The 24,966-nt window shown below is 41.8% G+C and overlaps 1 protein-coding gene across 1 annotated transcript in view; it reads right to left on the reverse strand.

Annotated features, from left to right (window-relative positions):
• Window positions 1-24,966, reverse strand: part of gak (cyclin G associated kinase) — an 89,089-nt gene that overhangs the window by 19,573 nt on the left and 44,550 nt on the right. The window contains exons 14-21 of the mRNA XM_057830974.1: window positions 23,998-24,120; window positions 23,739-23,872; window positions 23,479-23,673; window positions 22,859-22,976; window positions 18,563-18,642; window positions 18,223-18,416; window positions 17,888-18,055; window positions 5,381-5,541 (exon numbers count right to left, since the gene is read on the reverse strand). Of these exons, the coding sequence (XP_057686957.1) occupies window positions 5,381-5,541; window positions 17,888-18,055; window positions 18,223-18,416; window positions 18,563-18,642; window positions 22,859-22,976; window positions 23,479-23,673; window positions 23,739-23,872; window positions 23,998-24,120 (1,173 nt within the window). The remainder of the gene's footprint in view (window positions 1-5,380; window positions 5,542-17,887; window positions 18,056-18,222; window positions 18,417-18,562; window positions 18,643-22,858; window positions 22,977-23,478; window positions 23,674-23,738; window positions 23,873-23,997; window positions 24,121-24,966) is intronic.

Here is a 24,966-nt window from a genome sequence, read left to right on the forward strand (position 1 = left end):
AAGCGGGCCTGAAAAACGAAAAATTCAATTTTGAAGTGCCTATGACATCAAAAATAAAAACTTGCAAAAACGACTAAAATAGGCAAAAGACAACTCGCAAAGATCGTGCACGGCAAATAAAATCGAAATTGCGTGAAATAAAAGTCATTGAAACAAACGAAACTTGCGAAAATAGGTCAAAACGTCGCAAAAATGAGAAGAGAACATCTGGATGTAAAATTTATGTAAAAATGTAAGCCAGGAAGCTGCTGACACTTGTAAAGATGGGTCAGGAAATATAACTTTGACCCCACCCTGAAAGAATAGGAGAATGTGAAATGGAAAAGAATGGGAAAAATGAAAGGTGAATTCGGTCGTAAATAGGAATTTATGTGGATCAGTGTTGACAGTTTGTCATTGAGCTCAAATTGGTTGTATATTTTTATTTTTAGGTCTGGTGTGAGACACTAGTAGAACGTACGGTGACTTTGATTTGTATTTGAAGTTGTACTGTCTTGATAAGTCTATGTCTGTAGTCTAGATACTATGATAAGTCATTGTGGATAATTATGGTTGTTGTTATGTGACTGATTATGAGGCTGCGTTGTCTTTCTTTCATGATTTTTCATGTTTATAGTGATAATTGGTGAATTGTTCTGTTGACAGTTTGAGTAACTTGTATTGAGGACAGAGGTAACAGTAAGTCTAAGTAAAGATGGGTGGCGAATGTGTTTGGTTGTTTGGTGGACGTCCGGAGTGACAAGAAGGAGCTGAGAAAGTAGGGCTGAGAAAGTTTTGGGTGTGTGAGAGGAGCGTCGATAAGCGAGGGAATTGTCTATAAATAGCTGACCGTTTATTGCGTAAATAGCTGACCATTTATTGCGCAAAATCGGAAAAAAATAGAAGTTTTTCAACATGAGGAGTGCGGCCCTTCGGTGGCCCCTATTTGCAACATGGGGTCCTCGACGGCATCCGCTGGGTTTTTGCCCAAATTAATTATAAGGGAAGGTTGTAATTGCAGCTGGGAATATTCCAGCCTTTCCCTTATATTATTTAGGATAAAACTGAGAAACAAATTGGGAAAACAGGTGAAACAAAAATGATTTTGAAATGGAATTTAATTAGAGAAAAAAAAATAGACTACTGAGCTCAATTGAAACTTATATAATACTCTTAAAAGAACTAGAATAGAAGAATAATGGGATCTAATTACAGCAAATTACAGAAGACATAACTGACAAATTTGGGAAAGGAAGCGAATATTGGCACTTCGCCAAGTGAAAATACTTATACTGGGAGAATTGTAATTCTGCAACTTTGGGTTGATTGCGAAACGTAACCTTTTGAAGCGGTAATAGTAACGGTAATAGTAATAGCATGGGGTTTTAGAAATTGGGTTATTTGTTATTCTTGAATTTACGATATATGATTACAATTCTCCCAAGATAAGCTTAATCTTTGATTTTAGACTTTGAATACATCACTTTTATCTTCAGTATTTTTATTTCAAATTTTTATTGACATAACATTTGGTTTGTTTTGAGGATATGTTTTAATGTAGAGTTTATAAAAGCTAATTGAATTTGGTTTCCTGTTTTGAATAATAAGTCAGTTGTTTAGATCGTGCTGATAAATTAGGTTAACTGAGTATTCCGCAGTAACGCTAAAAACAAACGATCTTGAACGCACCAAAACCAAAAAACAAATGTTGTCATTTTTAGGATTGTGCAATCGCTGCCGAGCCTGGTTGTTAAGATTTTGACCTCAAGCCAATGTCAGTGAATGATCAAATGAATTGGACACCTGAAGCCGAAGAACCTTTCAGGAAACTGAAAACAGACTTGGCAGGCTCCTCGGTCTTAGGACATCCAAACTACCGAAAGCGTTAACCATTTGTAAATGGGAAGCTCAAAACTGATGGCGTTGATGACGTGTTAGTCGGAAACAGGCTAGCAGTTAAAAGCAGCCAAGACAGCGGTTTTAAATCAACATATTAAAGCTAAAATACAACTATGAGCTGAAACTGAACCGCAACAACTAATAGATGACATACTTAAAGACCACCAGAATAAGAACATTCAAAACAGGGAAGCAAAATTGGGCAATGAAAGATTTCCCATAAAACCATGGTTACCAAAATCATTGATCAAATGGGCAGTTGAATTGAGCCACACGATTGTCAAGTGTCTACAGGGGGGAGGACTGAGTTGGCTAATAGTTAGTTAATAGACACTATGACAATTGTGGCCCAATGGCTGTAATTTAATTCATACATGAATTTTTTAAAATTCATACTTGAAAATTTTTTTTCAACCAGTGTTTACTTTGCATAGACAAGGTTAAGAGAGACTAAAAAGAGAGAGGTTCCCAGAACCACCTGAACTATTTCATACATTGCACATGGATTATATTGAGTTAAATAGAGTATTGGGGAAAAGATATTGCCTGGTGATAATAGATGTATTTTCTAGATTAGTTAAGATTTTTCGTAGCGCACATGAGGACGAAAAAACAGTTATTGCATGTACAGACCCCAGTCTGCCGGACTATTGGAAAGGACAAATTAGTAACAGACTGATGCAGAAGGAAAGACTTTGCCACCTTTTAGACTTCCAGATTTAACCCCAGGACCTGTTAAAGGTTCTGGCAGCATTCCAGCTCACATAAAGAAACAAATTGATCCAAGACAAGTTCGAGGCAACAATGATCTGCCAGAATGTTCTGATCCACAGACTCTCAAGGTGCGGGTCGGAGACTTGGTGTTCCTGAAAGTGTTGCAGCGTGCCAGGGACAGTGAACGCTGGGACGGTCCTTATGAGATGGTTGGCGTCAGCCCGACTGCTACGGACGCACTGGGTGAATTCATCAACCCCAGTGCAAGCTCTTCCGGTTGCCAGAAGGACCTAGCGACGCCAGTCCACCAGGCCCTGATTCCTAATGTCTCGACCTCACCTAAAGTCATCAAGAGCGGCGGAAGGGTTTTCCGCTCTGCTGGCAGCCTGTCCGCTCCTATGAAAGACCAGAGCCAAGCCTGTCACTCCAGGGGACCAAGTCTTAATCAAAATCAAAAGAATTGGTCCAGCCCATGTTGGGAAGGCCCCAACAAGGTTCTCATCGCCACACCCACAGCGGTCAAGGATGAGTCTGACACGGACAGTGACAACGAGGACACTCTTGTCTAAAGCAGATCTACCGTGCACTCATCGAAGACACCGTCGCATTTATCTACCATATTAAAGTGTATGTTGTCCGTATTTTTTCCAGAGATGCCAGGCAATGAGGCTCTCATCCCCGTGAGCGGTGAGGGAATAGGGGAATTTTGGCCAAGCAGGTTTTCGCCCCTATCTGGTTTGTCAGCTCCAATGTTGTGGTGTACTATTGACAATTGTTACTGCAAACCCGTCTTGGGAAAAGTAATGGTTAGATGTTAACGCCAAGTGCCAATTGAAGCACTTAGTTTTAAACCCACAACAGGAGGGAAATGTAAGATAAGCTTGTTTTTGGGTGCCAAATATATTGCTCTCCCACAGCTATCATACGTGCACTCCCAAGCTATGATGAAGAATACAGTTTTAGCCCATGATCATGTGCTTACTGGTGATTGATCACAACCTGCTGATAAGTAGATGCACACACATTGTTGATTCATCACACAACGTCTCAGTACTTTTCCACCAAACTACAGTTCTTTGATTGCAAATGTGTGTTCAAAACAAAGATATCTTGCCTGCTCAGGAGTGTGACTTAATTCAATCAGGAAGCACTGTTCAATCAATGACTAGAATAAGGAATTTGCCCGACCGAACCTGCCACGTTGGACAACAGTGTTGTAACTGTATTCTGCCCATCAACAAGCCCTCAATAAAAGTAAGCAGCGTGGGAGAGTTCGAAGAGAGACTTAGATGAGAGACACTGGTCGCGGAACGTGTCTCCTGGCTCTCCCAACCTGCAGGTTGAATGTCAATGTCAATTCTCTGACTTTATCTCACCGTGCCCTGCCTTTTGTCAGCTTGCCTTGGGTAAATAACTAAGTTAAAGAACGAGTTTTAGACCCAACAGGGTGCAAGCAGAAGATTCAGGGGCGCACCCTGTAAATCGACATGCAATGTTTTCTTCTAATTTTCACTGTTTAAGGGGAAAGTGAAAGTGAAAATGACCGTCGCCATTTCATCTCGCCAAAAACTTTGAACAGTCCTAACTTGGCAGACATACAACATATCTGCGCCAAACTTCCCGTGCTTGGTGAGAGTCGTACCCTGAAGGGTCCTGTAGGGGTCATTTGCATCAACTCTGTAGCGCCAACTAGTGGCAACAGAAAGTCACTCATTTTACTTATACATGTCCAGTTCTTTCCAGGTTGGTCACTGTAGTTTCAAGACCTTTTGTAAGAGTACAATTTTAGGCCCATGTCCACACGTCTCTGTCTGTTGCCGTGACGACCCTTTGCTCGGCATTAAAAGGAAGAAGATTTTTTTCAGGGACTTAGGTAGCTTATAGACTCACAAAATTTGGCACACTTGGCCGAATTGGCCCAATTAGAAGATTCATTTTGGTTTTGAATACTGGCGTGGCTGCACAGCTCAGTGGGACTTCCCTTTTTTTGTAGGACTGTCTTCAAAAGGGGCTTCTTCACCTAGGTGTGTGAATGTATTTGTAATCCCCAAAGAAGAGGCGAGTTCCGAAAAAGTTAGGTTCCCAGAAGATGATGAGGGAGACGATCTGCCACCACCCTGACCTGCGTGCCGTCAATGTTGCGTGATGTCCGAGTTGCGCCAAAGTGCGAGGGCCGGTTCAGTCCTGCTTGCAGGCCTAGTTCATATTTTTTGTTGTTTTTTTTTAATATTGACCACTTGCAGCAGCAGCCATGCCTCAAAAGGACAGAATAAGAAAATTAAAGTGTTTTGTTGAGTTAGAATTGATTACTATTTATTTAAATATATAAATAAAGATATAATACAAAAGACATAATACATCTGCAATGTTTTTTTATTTCATGAATTCACATTGTTCTAATGAGGCAGCTGGGCTGGCAGTTATAAGGCTGCAAAAAGTGCCGATTTTTCCCCCTCTGAGCACCTGCCCCCCAAATTGTCTGTGCACGCACTGGGGGGTGTTTTTGAAGATGAAAACTAGTACATTCACTTCTCCGTAATTAGCCACTTGCTACAACCCCTGGCAAAAACTATGGTATCACTAGTTTTTGGAAGGTGCTCAGATGTTTGTGTAGAAAAAAAGTCAAGTTTCTGGTTTTAAGAAATTAAATACAAATTGTAGTAGTAACATTTACTTTTTTATTATTTTATTTCTTTGACACACCCACAGGCACAATAAAACAACCGAAGGAACGTCCACAGAGACTGATGATTCCATAATTTTTGCCAGGGTCTGTATCATTGCGTACCTGGAAGTTGGCATCGAAGAGTGACACGCCGGTGTCCTGCGACTCGCCACTGGGGACTGAGTGTGTGTAAGACTCTTCTTCCGACTGGTCGCTCAGGTCTTCCTGCTCATTGCTGGATCCTCCCGTTAGGAAACCTGAGGCATCCTGAGGCCCGCTGACATCTGAAATGAAGAAATAATGAGAGCGTCTGTGGAATCCATGTGATCAATTCCCAATACGAACGGAAAATCGCTTATAAAGGCTAGGGGTGTAACGGTACACAAAAATCTCAGTTCGGTACGTACCTCGGTTTTGAGGTCACGGTTCGGTTCATTTTCGGTAGAGTAAGAAAACAAAATGCAAAATATAAACGTGCTAGTTGTTTATTACACACTTTTGTGCTTTAAACAATAGGAACATTAGCCTATACAAAGCTAGAATTCTGCTCAAAAAGTAGCGGGTATTTAAAGATAATAATCCAACAACAATTTGCCTTTCAGACCCCGCGTATTAGTCAGCTTTGTTTCCGAAAGAAAGAAGAAAAAATAAGTCCTGTGTTAAAGAGAAACGCAATCCCAATGACAAAGATTTTAACATGTATTTTCCAAATGAAATGCCTCAATGAATCTTTTTTTTTCTTATGAACGGTTTTCAAAAGCTTTATTGGTGGATTTTCTCAAGTTAAAGTGCCACACAGAAATTAATCAAATTGTGTAAGCAGGTTATTATTATTTAATTACAGGTGTTTTAGCTCATTTCAATTTATTTTATTTAAATTGGCTATTATTAGGGCCCGAGCACTAGGCGTGCGAAGGCCCTATTGTTTTGCAAAGGATTATTTATTTATTTATTTTTTTTTTTTTCAGGGCAAATGAAAACGGCCAATTTGGAGGCCTGAACATGCGCGAAAAGTCACCAAAATTTGCACATACGTGCGGAAAATTGTAAATTTCGAAAATTTAACAACGTTGCAAAAAAATGTAACAAAATGGCTCAGTGGCGCCCCCTTGAAATTTTAAAATTGGCCTATAACATTAAGGTTTGTCAGCGTAGAGCAATGAAATTTGGGGAGTCTATACCTTGTCTAAAACCGCTTCAAAAAAAGCATTGGCACCCATATTCCAAACCCAACAGGAAATCGGTTATTTTGGATCGAATATGAAATTTTTATCGATTTACAGGGTGCACATTTGAGACCTTTTCGCCGAGGGAGTGAGTTGGATCATCTTCAAAATTGGTGAGACTGTTCAGGAGACATATGAGATCTTAAGTTTCTAAAATGGTGTGTTTTCATTCACGGGTCTGACCTGGGCGTAGTGCCAAAGTCGGCCATTTTTTCGGCAAAACACCGAATTCAGTAAATGACTAATAATTCCTTGACACAACTTTCAATCTTTTTCATATCTGCCATGTATATGCGGTATCCCAGCCTGAACACGACTGCATTGAAATATTACCCATTAGGCCTAGCGCCCCCTAGTGAGAACAGGAAATGCCTTTTTTTACGAGACAGGTTCCTCCTCCAAGGGAAAAAAATCTGTTGACCTCAAACCTGCATCAGGGGAGCCTTAAGACCTGTGTTCAGGTGCCTGATGAAAAATATTGAGGTTTCGTTGAAGCGGAGGGGTCCAAACATGAAAGTGAAAATGATCGTCAACAATTTGTCTCGCAAAATACTTTGAACAGTCATAACTCGGCAGATATACAACATATCTGCGCCAAACTTCCCGTGTTTGTTGAGAGTCATACCCTGAAGGTTCTTGTAGGGGTCATTTGCATCAACTCTACAGTGCCAACTAGTGGCGACAGAAAGAAGTTTTAAAAAAGGCCTTTCCTATTGGGTTTTTTCAACATAGAGCGAGGAAATTTGGGGAGTAGATACCTTATGCAAAACTGCTCCAAAAAGTCTCTTGCACCCGTATTCCAAATCCAACAGGAAATCGGGTATTTTGGATCGAATGTGAAATTTTCATGGGTTCACAGTAGGAGTTTTCATTTGGAGGCTTGAATATGCACAAAAACTCACCAAAATTTGCACATACATGTGGCTTTGGATAACGTTCGATAATCTTGCAACGCTACGAAAAAATTTAACAAAATGGCTCAGTGGCGCCCCCTTGAAATTTTCAAAAAGGCCTCTCCATTTAGGTTTTTCTAACAGTGATGAAATTTGGAAAGTCAAAACTTTGTGCAAAACTGCTCCAAAAAGTCTCTTGCACACACATTCCAAATCCTACAGGGAATCGGGTATTTTGGATTGAATGTGAAATTTTTATCGATTTACAGTGTGCAAATTTTACACCTTGGCACCTAGGGAATTAGTTTGATCATTCTCAAAATTGGCGAGACTGTTCATGAGGCATATGAAATCTTAAGTTATAAAAATTGTGTGTTTTCATTCACGGGCCTGACCAGGGCGGGGCGCCAAAGTTCGCCAAAACACAGAATTCGGAAAATTACTGATAACTCCCTCATACAATGTTCAATATATTTTAAATCTGGCATGTGTGTGAGGTATACCAGCCTGAGCAGGACTGGATTGAAAATTTACCATTTGTGCCTGGCGCCTCCTAGTGGGAACAGGAAATGCCCTTTTTTACGGGACACACTCCTCCTCTAAAGGAAAAAAATCAATCTACCTCAAACCTGCATAAGGGAAGCCTTAAGACCTGTCTTCAGGTGCCTGATGAAAAATATTGAAGTTTCATTGAAGCGGAGGGGTCCAAACAGGAAAGTGAAAATGACTGTCAACAATTTTTCTCTCCAAAAACTTTGAACAGTCATAACTCGGCAGATATACAACATATCTGCGCCAAACTTCCCGTGTTTGTTGAGAGTCATACCCTGAAGGGCCTTGTAGGGGTCATTTGCATCAACCCTACAGCGCCAACTAGTGGCAATAGAAAGTCACTCGTTTTTCCAAAACATGTCCAGTTCTTTTCAGGTTGGTCATTGTAGTTTCAAGACCTATTAAAATACTTATTTACGGCCCATGTCCACGTGTCTCTGTCTGTTGCCGTGACGACCGTTTGTTCGCCATTTAAAGGAAATATTTTTTTTCAGAGACTCAGGCAGCTTATAGAGCCACAATATTTGGCACATTTGGTCGAATTGGCCCAGTTAGAAGATTAATTTTGGTTTTGAATAAGGGCTTGGCTGCACAGCTCAGTAGTGGCTCCTTTTTTGTAGTACTCTCTCCAATAGGGGTTTTTATCTCTTGGGTGTGGGAATGTAAATAGGCGACTTTCGAGCATGTTAGGTTGATGATTAGAGAGGAGGATCTGCCACCACCCTGACCTGCACACAGTCCGAGTTGCGTGACGTCCGAGTTGCGCTAGATTGCGAGGGCCCGTTCAGTCCTGCTTGCAGGCCTAGTTATTATTATTATTATTTTATTTCATGGCAAATGAAAATGGCCAATTTGGAGGCCTGAACATGCACGAAAAGCCACCGTAAATTTCGATAATCTTGCGTCGTTACGAAAAAATATCAAAAAATTGCTCAGTGGCGCCCCCTTTACCCTTAAAATTTTCAAAAAGGCCTCTCCTCTCAGGTTTTCAACGTAGAGCGATGAAATTTGGGGAGTAGATACCTTATGCCTAACTGCTCAAAAAAGCCCCTTGCACCCATATCCCAAACCCAACAGGAAATCGGGTATTTTGGATCAAATGTGAAATTTTATCGGTTGACAGTTGGAGTTTACATTTGGAGGCCTGAACATGCACGAAAACTCACCGAACTTTGCACATACACGCAACTTTGCGTAAATTTTGATAATCTACGAAAAAATTTAACAAAATGGCTCAGTGGCGCCCCCTTGAAATTTTCAAAAAGGCCTCTCCTATTAGGTTTTTTCAACGTAGAATGATGAAATTTGGCGAGTCGATAGATTGTGCAAAACTGCTCCAAAGAGTCTCATGCACCCATATTCCAAACCCAACAGGAAGCCGGAAATTTTGGATCAAATGTGAAATTTTATCGATTCGCATTTGAGACCTTGTCGCTGAAGGAAATAGTTGGATCGTCTTCAAAATTGGTCAGACTATTCAGGAGACATATGAGATCTTAACTTTTCAAAATGGTGAGTTTTCATTCAAGGGTCTGACCTAGGCGTTGTCCCAAAGTCGGCCATTTTTGGGCAAAACACCAAATTCAGAAAATGATTAAAAACTCCGTGATACAACGTTCAATGTTTTTCATTTCTAGCATGTATATGAGATATCCCAGCCTGAACACGACTGCATTGAAATATTACCCATTAGGCCTGGCGCCCCCTAGTGGGAACAGGAAATGGCCTTCTTTACGACACAGGCTTCTCCTCCAAGGGAAAAAATCTATTGACCTCAAACCTGTTTCAGGGGAGTCTCAAGACATGTGTTCGGGTGCCTGATGAAAAATATGGAGGTTTTGTTGAAGCGGAGAGGTCCAAACCGGAAGTGAAAATGACCGTCAACAATTTGTCTCGCCAAAAATTTTGAACAGAAACTATTGAGGTTTGGTTGCAGCAGAAGGGTCCAACAGGAAAGTGATAATGACTGTCACCCTTCTGTCTCTCCACACATTTTGAACAGTCATAACTTGGCAGATATACAATATCTACTCCAAACTTCCCATGCTTGGTGAGAGTCTTGCCCTGAAGAGTCCAGTAGTGGTCATTTGCATCGACTCTGTAGCGCCAACTAGTGGCAGCAGAATTTGTGGCCATTGCATGCTTGAAAACTCAAAACAATTTCTCATCCCAAAAAAAGAAGCGAGTTTAAAGCATGTTCGGTTCTCATTAGATGATTACAGGGGGGCTGTCAGCCACCACCCCGACCTGCGTGACGTCCGAGTTGCGCCAAAGTGCGAGGGCCCGTTCAGTCCTGCTTGCAGGCCTAGTTTATTTTATTATGTGTTTCTATTTTACAAATGTGATGTAGTATTCATTGATATTGTATATTTCATGTTGTATAACTTTAGTTCCTTTGTAAATATTAGTTCCTACTTGTTTTGTTGTGGTAGGAGGGTTTTGTTTGAATACGGGGTCGTGTTGGTTATTATTATAGCAGAGAAGACAGCAGTAAATCAACAAAGACAAGTCAACTGTGCCCCGATCTACCACTCAAGAGATCTGATGGACTCAAAAAGTGGGTTACGATTGCATATTAGTTTGAAAATCGACCGGATCCACCGTGTTTTTACACGAGTGACTTCCAGTCTGCCCGCTGCTAGCTAGTAGTATTGACGCAGGAGGGCCGCGTCTCGCGTCAAATAATAAACTCTGCCGTTCTTTTCGTGTGCGTCGCATGAGCCACTTCTGCGACACGTCTAACACGCGGCCACACTGCGACTGGTGTGCATTGGCTGATTGACTTTAACGCCCGTGTTTCACTGCGTTCTCCTAGCCACCACGTTGTCGCGCCGTTGACGTTTCTTATACTGTCCTACCGTGTTGGTCCTCATTATAGTAGAGAAGACGGACTAAATATAATTTACACAAACTGTAACCCGATTGACTCACAGCCTCGAAAAGTAAGGGTTACATTACGTTAGTAACTCGTTCGGTATGCCTCCGTTCCGAACCGACGACCCCGAACCGAAACGGTTCAATACAAATACATGTACCGTTACACCCTTAATAAAGGCGCATTGGAATTTAAAGTCCCACCATCACATTAGGGGGTACACACTGAATTCGATAGATTGGACTTCACTGAACCACAAGTGAGCCACGAGGGAAATTGAGCACATAAAGAAAGTGGAGCGGACTAGGGGAGTGTTCTGTCGTTTTATCAAAACATTCTACTGAAGACGGCTTTGATCAATTGACACATGAAGTGGTTCTTCATAGGGTTCATCTAAGCTGAAGCTAACAGCAATCATACAAATAAATAAATAAAATAATGCACAATTTCGATAGTTGCAAAAGGAGTGGGACTCATTTTCAGCCCTTGAGTTTCATGCCACAGACCGGCCCACTTTATATCATGACCTACTACTGTATTGAAATAATTATAATCGTGCTCTCAAGCGATTAAATTTTTTAGTCGCAATTAATTGCACGCTGTCCATAGTTAAATTGCGATTAATGGCATTTTTGTAAATGCAAAAATTTTATATTCTAATTTTTAAATACACCAATTAGCACAGGAGTTGACCAATGTGCTTACCTTACACCATTCAAATTTAAACCTCATTAGAAACAAGTTGAGCAACTTGTCATGATTAAACATGATTTTTTCCCCCAGAGTTGTTAGCATGTCCGCTCAGTGTTCTGAGATCTACTTTCTCCCAGAGCTGGCGGCATTGGAATTCCAGACCAAGGGATGCTGGAAGGGCCATAACTTATTGCGCAAAGAGAGGTTGTGTTAATGCTGTTATTAACAAGTTTAACAGACAGCTTCAATAAAAATGTATATTATGACTGGCCCTGATGGCCCAAACTTAAGGCCGACCCACCCGGCATTCGTCCCGGTCCTCCAAATTAGCCACTCCGGGCCTGATTGTAGATTGGCGTCAATCTTTGTAATTGATTTTAGAATACATTTTAATTAATAATAATTTATATGGTGTGTGTAAAAAATTGTGACTGTGGAACTTTAAGATAGTGTTGGAAATAGTCTGAATTAAGCCTGTCGCGATATGCAATAATTCCATTTATTGCACGGTAAATGAAAATGAAGGTGGTAATTTTCCCGCTGCGATTTATCGCCTCACGTGCGTATGTGCGTGCGTGTGCGGCAGATGGGCGGCGGACGTGCCGTTAAAAGTTCAGCTTCCTTGTTACCAACAGCGCAATATGCTGTGATGAGGATTCACTCTGTTTTATTGAATTCTGGGTTTGTGCGTTTTATAAATTTGAGTTTGTGTGACCATCATTCAATAGAGGGAGGTGGGGCCGAGTGCACTGTCGGCGTACAGCAATGAGCGAGAAGAAAACATAAAATCCTGATTTCCAAGCCAAACACCATAGCCCTAGTGTGGGAATATTTGTGGATTTTAAACCAAATGAAAATGGCGAGGCATCCAAAAAGGACGAAGCAGTCTGCAAAATGTGTTTGGAGGTTGTTTCAACAAAGAGGGCCAACACAACAAATCTACATGCTCATTTGAAACACTATCACTCTCTTTAGTTTTCAGTGCTTGGTAAGAAAACTGCATCGCAACAAGCGGAGCCTACCTCGTCATGCAAATCGACAATTACAGAGGTAATCGCTTGATTTGAGAAATACAAACGAGACCCCGCAAAATGACGTTCCCTCACGGAAAGTGTAGTCCGCTACACTGCTGAAGAAATGAGACCGTTTTACCCCTGTTTAATGATGTTTGACACTTAAGGCTAGGTTCATATTGCAGGTCTTTATGCACGAATCCGATTTTTTCGTGTTTTTCTGACTCAAGTGAAGCATTAACGTGACGGTTTGAACGTGACAAGTCGCATAGAAGTGGAGCATTTCAAATCCGATCTGGGTCACTTTCGTATGTGGTCTAAATTCGATCTGGGCCACATCCAGCGGTGTGAACGTTCAAATCTCCCAAATCGGAATTCATGCAGCAATGACGTCAGCAAAGCGAAAGCGGCAGGCAGGACGAGAACGATGTAGCTGTGCATTAGCTTCTAGCTTGAACTCTGTTTTTATGCACGAAGCGGGCTTGACCACAGTCATAAAAAAATAATGAAGAGAAGGATAACCCTGACAAATTTCGATTTTCATTCTAAACACTGAATGACCAACATTTCAGTATTGCTTACATGGCCGAGAAGGGGCAAATTGACACACCCACGTCATGTCACTCACACAAGACAAGGCTCATGTGCGTGCATGCGTTCTATTAGTCCATATAAACTTTGAATAAAAGACGAAACGGGGAATATTAATGTCTGTTATTTGTGCCGTCTTTTTTGGAAATCAAAATATGATTACCCTGGAATGTCATACAGCTAGCATGTGTAGTTTGTTTTGATGCTTCTGCGCACGCGGGTCACTTTGCTGAGCGCATCTCGGACTAAACCAGATATGACAAAAAAATCTAATTTGTACATTAAGACCTGCTGTATAAACATAGCCTTAGTGAAGCCAAATTTTTGTTACTGCTACTTAATTAATCTATTTTTCTACGTTGCTGTGCAATTGTTTGTGTTACTACAACTTCATACCTCTGTGCCTAAATGCTTGTTATTGAAGTGCAATTTTTTTCTTGAAAAAGACATTCTATTTATTCTGTGTTTCTGTGCGGTATTGGTACTGTTGTCTTGTATTTAAAAGAGACATGGTCTATTGTTTTTAGTTGCGATTTCTTAAAAAGTATTTTTGAATTTAAGAGTAAACGTTTATTGCGTTTAAATGGGTGTACTTATTACTTAGTCTTATTAATATATACTCTATTCTTACTGTTAGGGGTGTAACGGTACACAAAAATCTCGGTTCGGTACGTACCTCAGTTTTGAGGTCACGGTTCAGTTCATTTTCGGTACAGTAAGAAAACAAAATGCAAAATACAAATGTGCTAGTTGTTTATTACACACTTTTATGCTTTCAACAATAGGAACAGTAGCCTATACAAAGCTAGAATTCTGCTCAAAAAGTAGCGGGTATTTAAAGATAATAATCCAACAACAATTTGCCTTTCAGACCCCATATATTGGTCAACTTTCTTTCTGAAAGAAAGAAGAAAAAAAGTCCTGTGCTAAAGAGAAAAGCAATCCCACTGAAAAATATTTTAACATGTATTTTACAAATGAAATGCCTCAATGAATTTTTTTCAGTTAAAGCGCCACACAGAAATTAATAAATTCAATTGTGTAAGCAGGATCTGTGTATCATTCTTATTATTTAATTACAGGTGTTTTCGCTCATTTCAATTTATTTTATTTATTATTATAGTCCCTTAGTCTCCCTGAGTAAATGCATTCATCAAATCAATGAATGGATGTGCCAGAATTTTCTCCAGTTAAATGTGGAGAAGACAGAGGTGATCATTTTTGGGCCAAAAAAGGAAAGGTCAAAGATAAGCAGCCAACTTAGCAAAATGTCACTTACAGCTACAAATCAAGTCAGAAACCTTGGCGTAATTATTGACTCAGACCTAAAATTTGGTAGCCATCTAAAGTCCGTCACTAAATCCGCTTATTACCACCTAAAAAATATAACCAGAATTAAGGGGCTTCTGACTCAACAAGACATGGAAAAACTTATGCATGCATTCATTTTCAGCAGATTGGACTACTGCAACGGTATATTTACAGGTCTTGATAAAAAATCAGTCAGGAAGCTGCAGCTAGTACAGAATGCTGCAGCCAGAGTCCTCACAAATACAAGGAAGCTGGACCACATTACACCGGTTTTGAAATCGCTACACTGGCTTGCAGTGAGTCAAAGGATAGACTATAAAATACTACTGCTCGTCTACAAAACACTTAATGGCCTTGGACCAAAATACATGCTTGACTTGTTAGATTCCTATGAGACATCTAAGGTCGTCTGGAACGGGTCTTCTGCATGTTCCAAGAACAAGAACCAAGCAGGGTGAGGCAGCATTTAGTTATTATGCTCCCCACCTCTGGAACAAGTTACCCGAACGTCTGAAGTATGCTCAAACTGTTAGCTCCTTAAAATCAGGGCTAAAAACGCTTTTGTTTGGCTCTGCATATCCATAACTGTCTATATATTTCAACCTACCTGCCTTCTATTCCTCTTGTGCTTATCTCCATTGCTGATTTCAATGATTATTAGTAGTAGTAGTTTTTGCTTTATTTTTATTTTTGTTTTATTTTTATTTATTTATTTTTATTCTGTGATTAAATGCGATCTTTTGTCTTGGTTTTTACGTTGTGTTGATTTAAATGTGATTTTTATGGTCTTCATGTAAGGTAAAGCACTTTGAATTGCCTTGTGTTGAATTGTGCTATATAAATAAATTTGCCTTGCCTTGCCTTGCCTTATTTAAATGGGCTAATATTTATTTTATTATGTGTTTGTATTTTACAAATGTGATGTAGTATTCATTTATATTGTATATTTTATGTTGTATAACTTTAGTTCCTATGTGAATATAGTTCCTACTTGTTTTGTTGTGGTAGGAGGGTTTTGTATTGAACACGGAGTCGTCTTGGTTATTATTATAGCAGAGAAGACAACTGTCAATCAACAAAGACAAGTCAACTGTGCCCCGATCTACCACTCAAGAGATCTGATGGACTCAAAAAGTGGGTTTCACTGCGTTCTCGCGGCAGCCACGTTGTCACGCCGTTGATGTTTCTTACTGTCCTCCCGTGTTGGTCCTCATTATAGTACAGAAGACGGAGTAAATATAATCTACACAAAGAAACTGTAACCTGATCGACTTAAAGCCTCGAAAAGTAAGGGTTACATTACTTCAGAAACCCGTTCGGTACGCGTCCGTTCTGAACCGAGCACCAAGTACTGAAACGGTTCAATACGAATGGGGGGGAGGGGGGGGGGGGGCAATAATATCGCATATCGCAATAATTTATGAGAGAATTTATCGCCCACTAAAATTTGTTAAAATTCGCGACCGGCCTAGTCTGAACAGATAATTTAAGTGGTAATTGGTCCATTTTTCCATGTAGCCATATCTTGCATGAAGTTGGGGCATTTGTAAATCAAGTGACAGGGGTCTTCCCATGGGCTCACCACCTGTGGGATGGGCCAAAGGGGTCGGGTGTGTAGGGAGTTGGGCGGCAGCCAAAGGCGGGGGGCCTTGGCGGTCCGACCCCCAGCTGCAGAAGCTAACTCTTGGGACACGGAATGTGACCTCTCTGGCAGGGAATGAGCCCGAGCTGGTGTGTGAGGCAGAGAAGTTCCGACTAGATATAGTCGGACTCCCCTCCACACAAAGCTTGGGTTCCGGTACCAATCCTTTCGAGAGGGGTTGAACTCGCTTCCACTCTGGAGTTGTCCACGGTGAGAGGCAGATGTGGGCATAGTTACTGCCCCCCGGCTTGGCGCCTGTACGTTGGGGTTTACCCCGGTAGACGAGAGGGTAGCCTCCCTCCGCCTTCGGGTGGGGGGATGGGTTCTGACTGTCGTTTGCGCTTATGCACCAAACAGCAGCTCAGAGTACCCACCCTCCCTTTTTGGAGTCCTTGGAGGGTGTGCTGGAGAGCGCCCCCTCTGGGGATTCCCTCGTTCTCCTGGGGGACTTCAACGCTCACGTGGGCAATGACAGTGAGACCTGGAGGGGCGTGATTTGGAGGAACGGCCCCCCCGATCAGAACCCGAGTGGTGTTTTGTTATTGGATTTCTGTGCTCGTCACGGTTTGTCCATAACAAACACCATGTTCAAACATAGGGGTGTCCATATGTGCACTTGGCACCAGCACGATGATCAACTGTAATCGTGTCATCGGACTTGCGGCCGCATGTTTTGGACACTCGGGTGAAGAGAGGGGCGGAGCTGTCAACTGATCACCACCTGGTGGTGTGTTAGCTCTGATGGCGGGGGAAAATGCTGGCCAGACCTGGCAGGCCCAAACGTATTGTGAGGGTCTGCTGGGAACGTCTAGCAGAATCCCCTGTTAGAAAGAGTTTCAACACCCACCTCCGGCAGAACTTCTCCTTTATCCCGGGGGAGGTGGGGGACATTGAGTCCGAGTGGGCCATGTTCCGCACCTCTATTGTTGATGCGGCTGATCGGAGCTGTGGCTGTAAGGTGGTTGGTGCCTGTCGTGGCGGCAATCCCCGAACCCGCTGGTCCACCAGCGGTAAGGGATGCCATTAAGCTGAAGAAGGAGGCCCATCGGGCCTTTTTGGCCTGTGGGACTCCGGAGGCAGCTGACGGGTACCGGCCATTATTGTCCATTCTATTGATAGACCTGAGTGGGGCTAAGATCTGTTTCTCCACACAGGAAAGACCCAGGTGTAATTTCTCCAGAAATTGCAGTTTCTAGTTAACTTATAAAGACTGGCGAACGGAGGTCGGAGGAGTATTGTCAAGCAGCTCACGGAAGCGCACCCTACGCTCATATTTTTCCATCTTTCCATCTTCATTTCAATGGTAAGCCTAACCTTTTTTCACCACTTGCTTTAACATTCCTGGAACCCATGTTGATTTCTCTCACAAGAAAATACCCCATGTGTCTGTCTTGCGGGAAAACAATGTATTTGCGACGCTGTCATCAATCGTGGGATTTCGAGCATTTCGTCTTATGTTGAGACAAATAGAGAGTCAAATTTGACGTCAGATTTCAAAAGGATTGTATGTCGAGGTACCACTGTAATACAAAAATATATCCAACTAAATTTAGGTTCAAATTTGTAGACTTTAAACTCCTGTTTCCATTCTCATGAATTGGAGTAGACTCACCACAACAAAAAAATTACCTAAATTTTCGGACTATAAGGCGCACCTGAAGATAAGCCGCCACCCACCAAATTTGACACAAAAACAGCATTTGTCTATAGATAAGCCGCACCGGACTATGCTAAGCCGCAGGATTCAAAATGAAGGGAAAAAGGAGCGGTTTATTGTCCGAAAATTACGTTATCTGAAAACAAACTATAAGTGCAATGTACAATGAACTCCTACCTTCCCAATCCAGCGTCTGGAAGAAGTTGTTTCCATTGTTGTCGCTGCTCACCGGAGATTCTGTTTCAGTGGCCGGAGAGGTTTCTGGTGTTTCAGCAGGCTGCTGTGGCGGTAAACTGGAGTCGTAGAACGCTGAGGATCCTGGCTGACGAGGTAGTTCCGGTTTACCTTCAGATCATAAAATATAAATTCAATCTCAGGCAAGCTTTGATATTACTACCTTTCCAACTTGCCATTTTTTTACACCTAAAATGAGTATAAAGTGGCCAGCACAGAGCCTAAAGGATTAAAAAAAAGTTGATTGATCTTAAAATGTGTGAAGTAACGCCATCTACCAAACTTGCTGAGGATCTCCTGCTGTTCGTCACGAGTGGAAAATAGGATCTTAGGATTGAGGCCTTTTGTTTGGAAGCCATCCCAAGGCGGTGTTTTGGCACTAGGCCGGTCCCAGGGCTCCACTTCGATATCCAGGTTGACCTGGAACAAGTCGGGATATTTCTCCTGGATGTCGCAGGCATCTAGGTCATACCTTTCAGAAGCAATTAGACAATTGAAATTGGGAGGATTTTTTCTAAGGACCAACTCGCTCTAACACAAACAAGTGGCAGCACAAAGTGGCGCATTTAATTTGCACATACTAAAATGCAAAATTTGGTGATATTTTAGAATACTTACTTGGCAAACTTTACAGTCGTAGCATTTCTGGGGATGAAGCCTGTATTAAACTGTATCTGAAACATTTTCATGGAGGCCATCTGAAACCGCAAACAGAGAGAAACCAATTTAGTATGGTTTAGAACACGATAATTATCGGTCCGTTAATAGGAATTATGACGTCCTCCCAATAAATACAGTAACATTATAAATAGGCCCGATGATATACAGTATAATATTTTGGTGGATTGGGATCTGTGTGTTCGTTTCCACTCCTGTTTAGCCAGTTCAATGTCTCAGTGACTGTGTGTGGTGTAGGAAGAGTGAGCGCTGCCAAAAATCAAGCGCTCCCTTCTGTGACATAACGCTCAAACGACTGCAGTCCGCATCATGGCGTCAGTAGTGGTATTTTTTGAAGTTGTCAGTGGAAAACACTGCACTCGCAATTTGTAACAAATGCAAAGCCGAAGTTCCACGAGGAGGGAAAAAAGCGTTGGACTACAACACATCTTAATAAGCGACTTAAAAGATGACAATTGCTTCGATGGCGTTTTAAAAGAGTATGAGGACGCGCAAGCTGCGAATAAAGCTCCCCATCCAATTCCAAAGCCAGCTAAGAAAGCGGGGGCTGTACCATTTAAAGAGGCCTTTGAAAAGTTTCACAAAGATGAACGAGTGCTATACCGATCACAAACATGTTCACAGAACTGATGGCTCTGTACAACCAACCCTTTTCCCTAGTCGAAGACATAGGTTTCATGCGGCTACTTCGTCGTTTGGAGCCCAGGTTCATCATTCCAAGCCGAATGTTTACCGGCAAAGTAGGATGAGATTGCCACACGCTTCCATACTTCGATCGGCAACCATGTATGTATTTAAGTTTCACCACAGACATATGGACGTGTAATGTACAGTAAGTCCTGTCAGCAAGTGGCCAGACAAGGATTTCGTACTGTGCAGAGAAGAAACCTCATGCTTTATTGAAAATGGGTTCACTCACTGGCGTTTATATGATTATAAGCAGGGGTGCACATAAGTGGTCCGCATGCGCGCATGCGTACTGGACGTAGACAAACGCGCTGGCCCTCAACGGCTTAGATACGCTTTTGCGTACCGATGGCTGACCACTGTATTTGCAGCGGACACGAGAAAATAACTTCTCAAAATGTCGAAGAGGCAGGCCCCACTGAGTAATTACTTCCGTGTTGCCCCACCCCCGTCAAAAGACAGACGACAGAGACGTCACCGGAGCTACCGAAAAAAAGGACTTTTGCTGAAAAGTGGCTACAGGATGTACCATGGCTAGAAGCAAATGATGCTCGCACGGAAATGCGGTACAAAATGTGCCGTGAGAATCCCAATGTCGCCAATAAGAGCAGCGCATTTTATGTTGGGTCAAAGAATTTCAGCCATCCAAACTTTGAAAAGCACGAAAAAACAGAGCGCATGTGGCAATTACGCAAAATATCGATGTCAAACAGGACCCCACTCGCCCTATGGACAAGTGGCGGAATAAAGGTAATGAACAGCGAAATGCACTGACAAACGTGTTTTTGCTCGCATTTTACAAAGCTAAACATGCACGTTCAATGAGGTCTTATGAGGAGGACATCCCACTTTTAAAAAGGCTTGGAGTTAATGTGGGAGCCACATAATGACCTTTATTTTGAATAGGTGCTTTTTATTTCTTTACATTTCACTTCAAAGTAATGGCAATTTTGTTGTGCCAGTTGATTTTAATCAAGCATTAATTGTTAATATAATTAATTAAAGTTAATTGGCTCTAAGTGAAGCTTGTCATAAATTTATCGCATCGGGCGGGTCGGCTCTCAAGCTCAATGAGGACCAAGTCACATCTCCAGGTCCTCCTCTGAGAACCTGGGCAAAAAAATTATGTGCACCCCTGATTATAAGGCAAGCCATTAATCCTTTTTGTTCTACCATATTTTGATAATGAGGAATGAGTGGTGAACCTTACTATATACTAGTAATGTTTGCATTTTACAGTGTTCGTTATAAGTTAGTTATTGAGAGGCTTTTTGGTTATTGAAAGGCTTGCATTCCTAACCTGTCTCCCAGGTTAAGAAAGTTGTTTCATGGACCATGACCACAACAGTCTCCTCTCCTGTAGCACCAAATGTTTTTATCTGATGACAAAGCACAATACCTTTTGGGTTTATGTTGTAGTTCAGTGCTCATTGTTGTTAAGGGAACACCTCTTCAATGACATTGACTAATAGATTGTGATCAACTCAAATTATATTTATTTAAAAAAATATTGGCACTTTAAGTCAAGACTGTTCTTGTCTTTGTTTTGTTCAGTATAGTAATGTTCATGTCATCATGAAAAATCTGCTTGGGTCAAAGGCAAATCTATGTTGAATCCACCACTATTTTTTTTTTTAACCTCCAGGTGTTAAAAACCTAAGGCGAATATACATTTAAAAATTATACTTTTATTATCGGTTATCAATATCGGTATCAGCTTTAAAGAGCATACAACACCAGAAAGAAAGTCTTAAATGGCATTATTATGTGAATTAGAATCATATTTTGAGACGATTCGACCATATACAACAATTTAGCAAAGCGCAGATGACGAGAAATTAGTCTTTTAATCTGCCGGTTAGCCACGCCTACAATTATAGGGCTTTAGCGTCCCCAACAGGTGGATGACGTCAGCGGTAGACTAGGCTCATCGGTTTTACTATTCAGCCCATTGAGGGGGAATTGTTCAGAACGAGGAAAACGAGACGAAGAGAGCTGCAAAATGTCATTGTTTCAGTCTCTCTACTCCCAATATTTTTACAGGATATTCTTTTTATCCAAGTATTTTCCCCAATAGCTATATAAATGGCTTGAGAAGGACCAGTCAGCCCGTCGAGGGGGAACTATTCACAATGAGGAAAACGCGACGAAGAGAGCGGCAAAATGTCATTGTTTCTGTCTCTTTACTTCAATATTTTTACAGGATATTCTTTTTACCCAAGTACTTTCCCCAATTGCTAAATAAATGGCATGGTCATGACAAATAACTTGTGCTAAATGGAATATAAAATAATAAAAGTCCATTTATTCAAGACGACATGGCAAAATTACTCCATAATGGTCAAAACAGTCGACTTTACCTTTACTGTCACACCTGCCGAACGATATTTTATGACACCTAAATCGGACATATGTCATTTCCCTTCCCCGGCTTCGGAGAATGTAAACAGACCAGAAGGAGTGACAGCTAGCCGACATGCTAACCCGAACCGAGGGATGTTTCAAAGTCTTCGAAGTGGAAAATCACACATAACTAGCCTGGATTATTTGACATGACGACCCGGTTGTCGAGTTTCTTTGGGGATCGGCAAACCGCCCGGCGGAGAGCAATTTACAGTTCGTTCCCTGGAGGAGGGTGGCTGGAATTGTTGTGTAGCTAACGTGCTAACAGCTAACTGCTAATGAGCGTGAGGATAGCTTTTTACATGCCTATCAATGATCAAACGTTAAGTAGTCCTTTATTTAAAGGAATTTTATAGTGTTTACTTTGTAATCACTGTATTCGTATTTGACATCATACAAAACAAGATGTTTACTCACTTCCTTGTAAGTCCAATGGTCCCACAGTAAATATCCACGGTGAATGGGAACCTTTTGAAACTCCAAAAAGGCGCATACGCCTCTCCCGCATACAGAATGATTTTTCTGCAGCCGTTTGGCTGGCGTGATGCAAAAAATAAAAGTATTAATCCGCAAAATCAGCTGAATCCTTCGTCCTCATACACAACAGTACACTGTAGCGTGAAGAGGACGTCTTCTACCGTACACGTCACAGCGCCCTCCTCCTCAATGCGAGACCGAAGCCGGAAGTCACTCATTTTCCTGGCGCGGGATTCAAAAAACTAAATAAAGATAGCGATCGCTTCCACACACATCCAAGCGGTCCATATCATTCAGGAGCATGAAATACCGCGTGTATTATGAAATAAACATGCTTTTTCGTGTCACAAGCACTTTAAGGAGCAGGAAGTTATCGATATCAGTATCGGTTTCAAAAAATGGATATCGCGCACCCTCTACTACCAAGGAAGACAAAATTCCTGAGAAATTTCTCAAAAGGGAGTTTCATGAAACATGAACTTCAGTAGACCTGTCTAATGATTGGACACTGGGGAAAAAAAAAAACTATCACTGAAAAGCCACACAAAGTCAGCCATTTTGCTCGGAAGCGGATATTTTAGGGAAATGAACACTCAGATCTTGACCAAACATTGCTAACTTTACTTGCATCAGTTTTCCAAACGAAATTGTGGTCGTGTTAATTCATGCCTTGGCTTGCAGACGTCCTCCCAGTGTAGACCTAGCGTGGTAGATCACCACCAGCACATCTCCTCGAACGGTCACGTTTAGGGGAATTTCTGCTCTTCCATCCTCCATCTTGAAGTCCCTGTAAATGGAACACAAGTGATAGTAGGCATTCATTATTACTATATTAACATTTATTCATCACAATTATCGTTATTAACTCATTGACTGCCACTGACAGCTATAGACGTCCAATCCTTTAGAAGTTTGTTCATTCGCTGCCCCCCTCCAACTTCAAATGGTTTGGACGTCCATTAGTGATAAACTCATTTAAATTCATAAAAGAAGGATGAAAACAGCCAAATTACTGTGAGTCTATGATCCTCAATGGCAGTGAATCAGTTAAAAAATTTTTATGAGGTACGTAAATGCTCAGATTGTCCTCCAACAGAGCAACATTCCTAGAAAGCAGCACAAACCAAATTCTCAACATCAGCAAAGTGTGTTCAGATAAGTTTGAATTTGATTATTTCGTTCATGTTTAGGAGGTGGGCATACCTTATTTCTGTAATGTGTTAAAAATGTATTGTATTTTTAAGTATTTAAACAACAGAATGTCAACAGGAGGGGGAAAAAAAGCCTACTTCAGCCTGTCGTACTCCCGGGATGTTGTGAGGACCCTCTCGTCTCCTAAGTAGACCTCGCAGAAGGGCCGACACCCGTTGCGCTGCTTGTTGAAGAGTGGCACGGGCGTCATGGTGATGCCGTGGATGATCACGGGCTTGCAGTGTGGTATGATTGGCTCCTCGGCCATCATGTCACACATGTACTCAATGTACCTAAAAAAATGTCAGTCATTGCATTGTGGATTAAAATGGACACTAATACGGTGTGGTGTTAGCACCTCTTGTGTGAGGGGGCTATGCCGGGCGGGCATCGCTTCATGGAAAACATGTAGACCGCTGCTTCGGCCGTGGTGAAGAGGCGGCAGAAGCACAGGAAGGAGCAAACAGCCACAGCGGACGCCGCCCTTCCATCCTGCAGCAAAAACAGACCAGATTAACCCCACCACACACACACACACACACACACACACACACACACACACGGAATAATGGCCAAAAAGGAGTGGTCAATGTTGCCACCCTCCTCTGCTTGTTTACCAGGCAATGAACCACGCAGATATTCCTCTGGTCCTGCTTAAGCCACTGATGCATGTTCTTGCACACACTGTAAAGACTGCGCAGGTTGGGCGAACGGCGAACCTGCCAGTTGCATTCGGAAACCTACGCCAGAAATTATGCATAAATAAATAATACAGGAACAGAATGGATTATTTTGGCGAGTTATACAGACCTTAAGAGAGCCAGAATGTTATGTTAGCGAGTCAGAGTGAATATTGAGAGGTATGGCAAATTGGCAATGTATGTCAAGCCCCTTTCACACATACTTGAACTCTGGTTAATTCCCGGGATTTCAACGTGTAGCCCTTCTGTGTGAAAGCAATTTCCTGGGTCGACTGACACGGAGATGACGTGGGCATTAACCGGGTCACGTTTAGAAGTGAAAGCAGCCTTTCAATTCCCGGGTCACAGCACAAAGGCTGATGATGTAAACATCATAGCGGGCCGATCATAATTTCCCCTTTCTTCACAATAAGACGAAAATCAGTTAAACATTGCAATTATCAACATGGCAAACTGGAAATAGCAAAATTAAACTGAAAACATAACGAAATGAAATTGCTACTGGACCGTAGGGCAGAGGAAGAGACAGTCCATCGTCCATCTTTGGAAATGTGTGGTTTATTTTGTTGCCGATGCCGACAGAAAATGACGTCCGGGTTATAAAATCCAATCCCCAACCATCACCGCACAGAGTGCGCCGAGACGCCAACACAGGGCAAATCTGGAAGTGTCCAAACCGGGTAATTCCCGGGACACTTCCCCATGTCTGAAAGCCAAGACACGCGTGAATCCCACGTCACCTTACACAGGAATTTACTGGGAAATAAGTGTGAAAGGGGCTTTAGAGTCTTAGTGGAGTGAATTTTCGTGACAGTGGGTGAAATTAATAAGTCTTAATGCATGTTATTAAGGGACCGTTTACATGGTGACGCTCCAAGAACACGA

The sequence above is a fragment of the Corythoichthys intestinalis genome, chromosome 3 (assembly GCF_030265065.1).
Source record: "Corythoichthys intestinalis isolate RoL2023-P3 chromosome 3, ASM3026506v1, whole genome shotgun sequence".
In the NCBI taxonomy this organism is placed as follows: Eukaryota; Metazoa; Chordata; class Actinopteri; order Syngnathiformes; family Syngnathidae; genus Corythoichthys; species Corythoichthys intestinalis.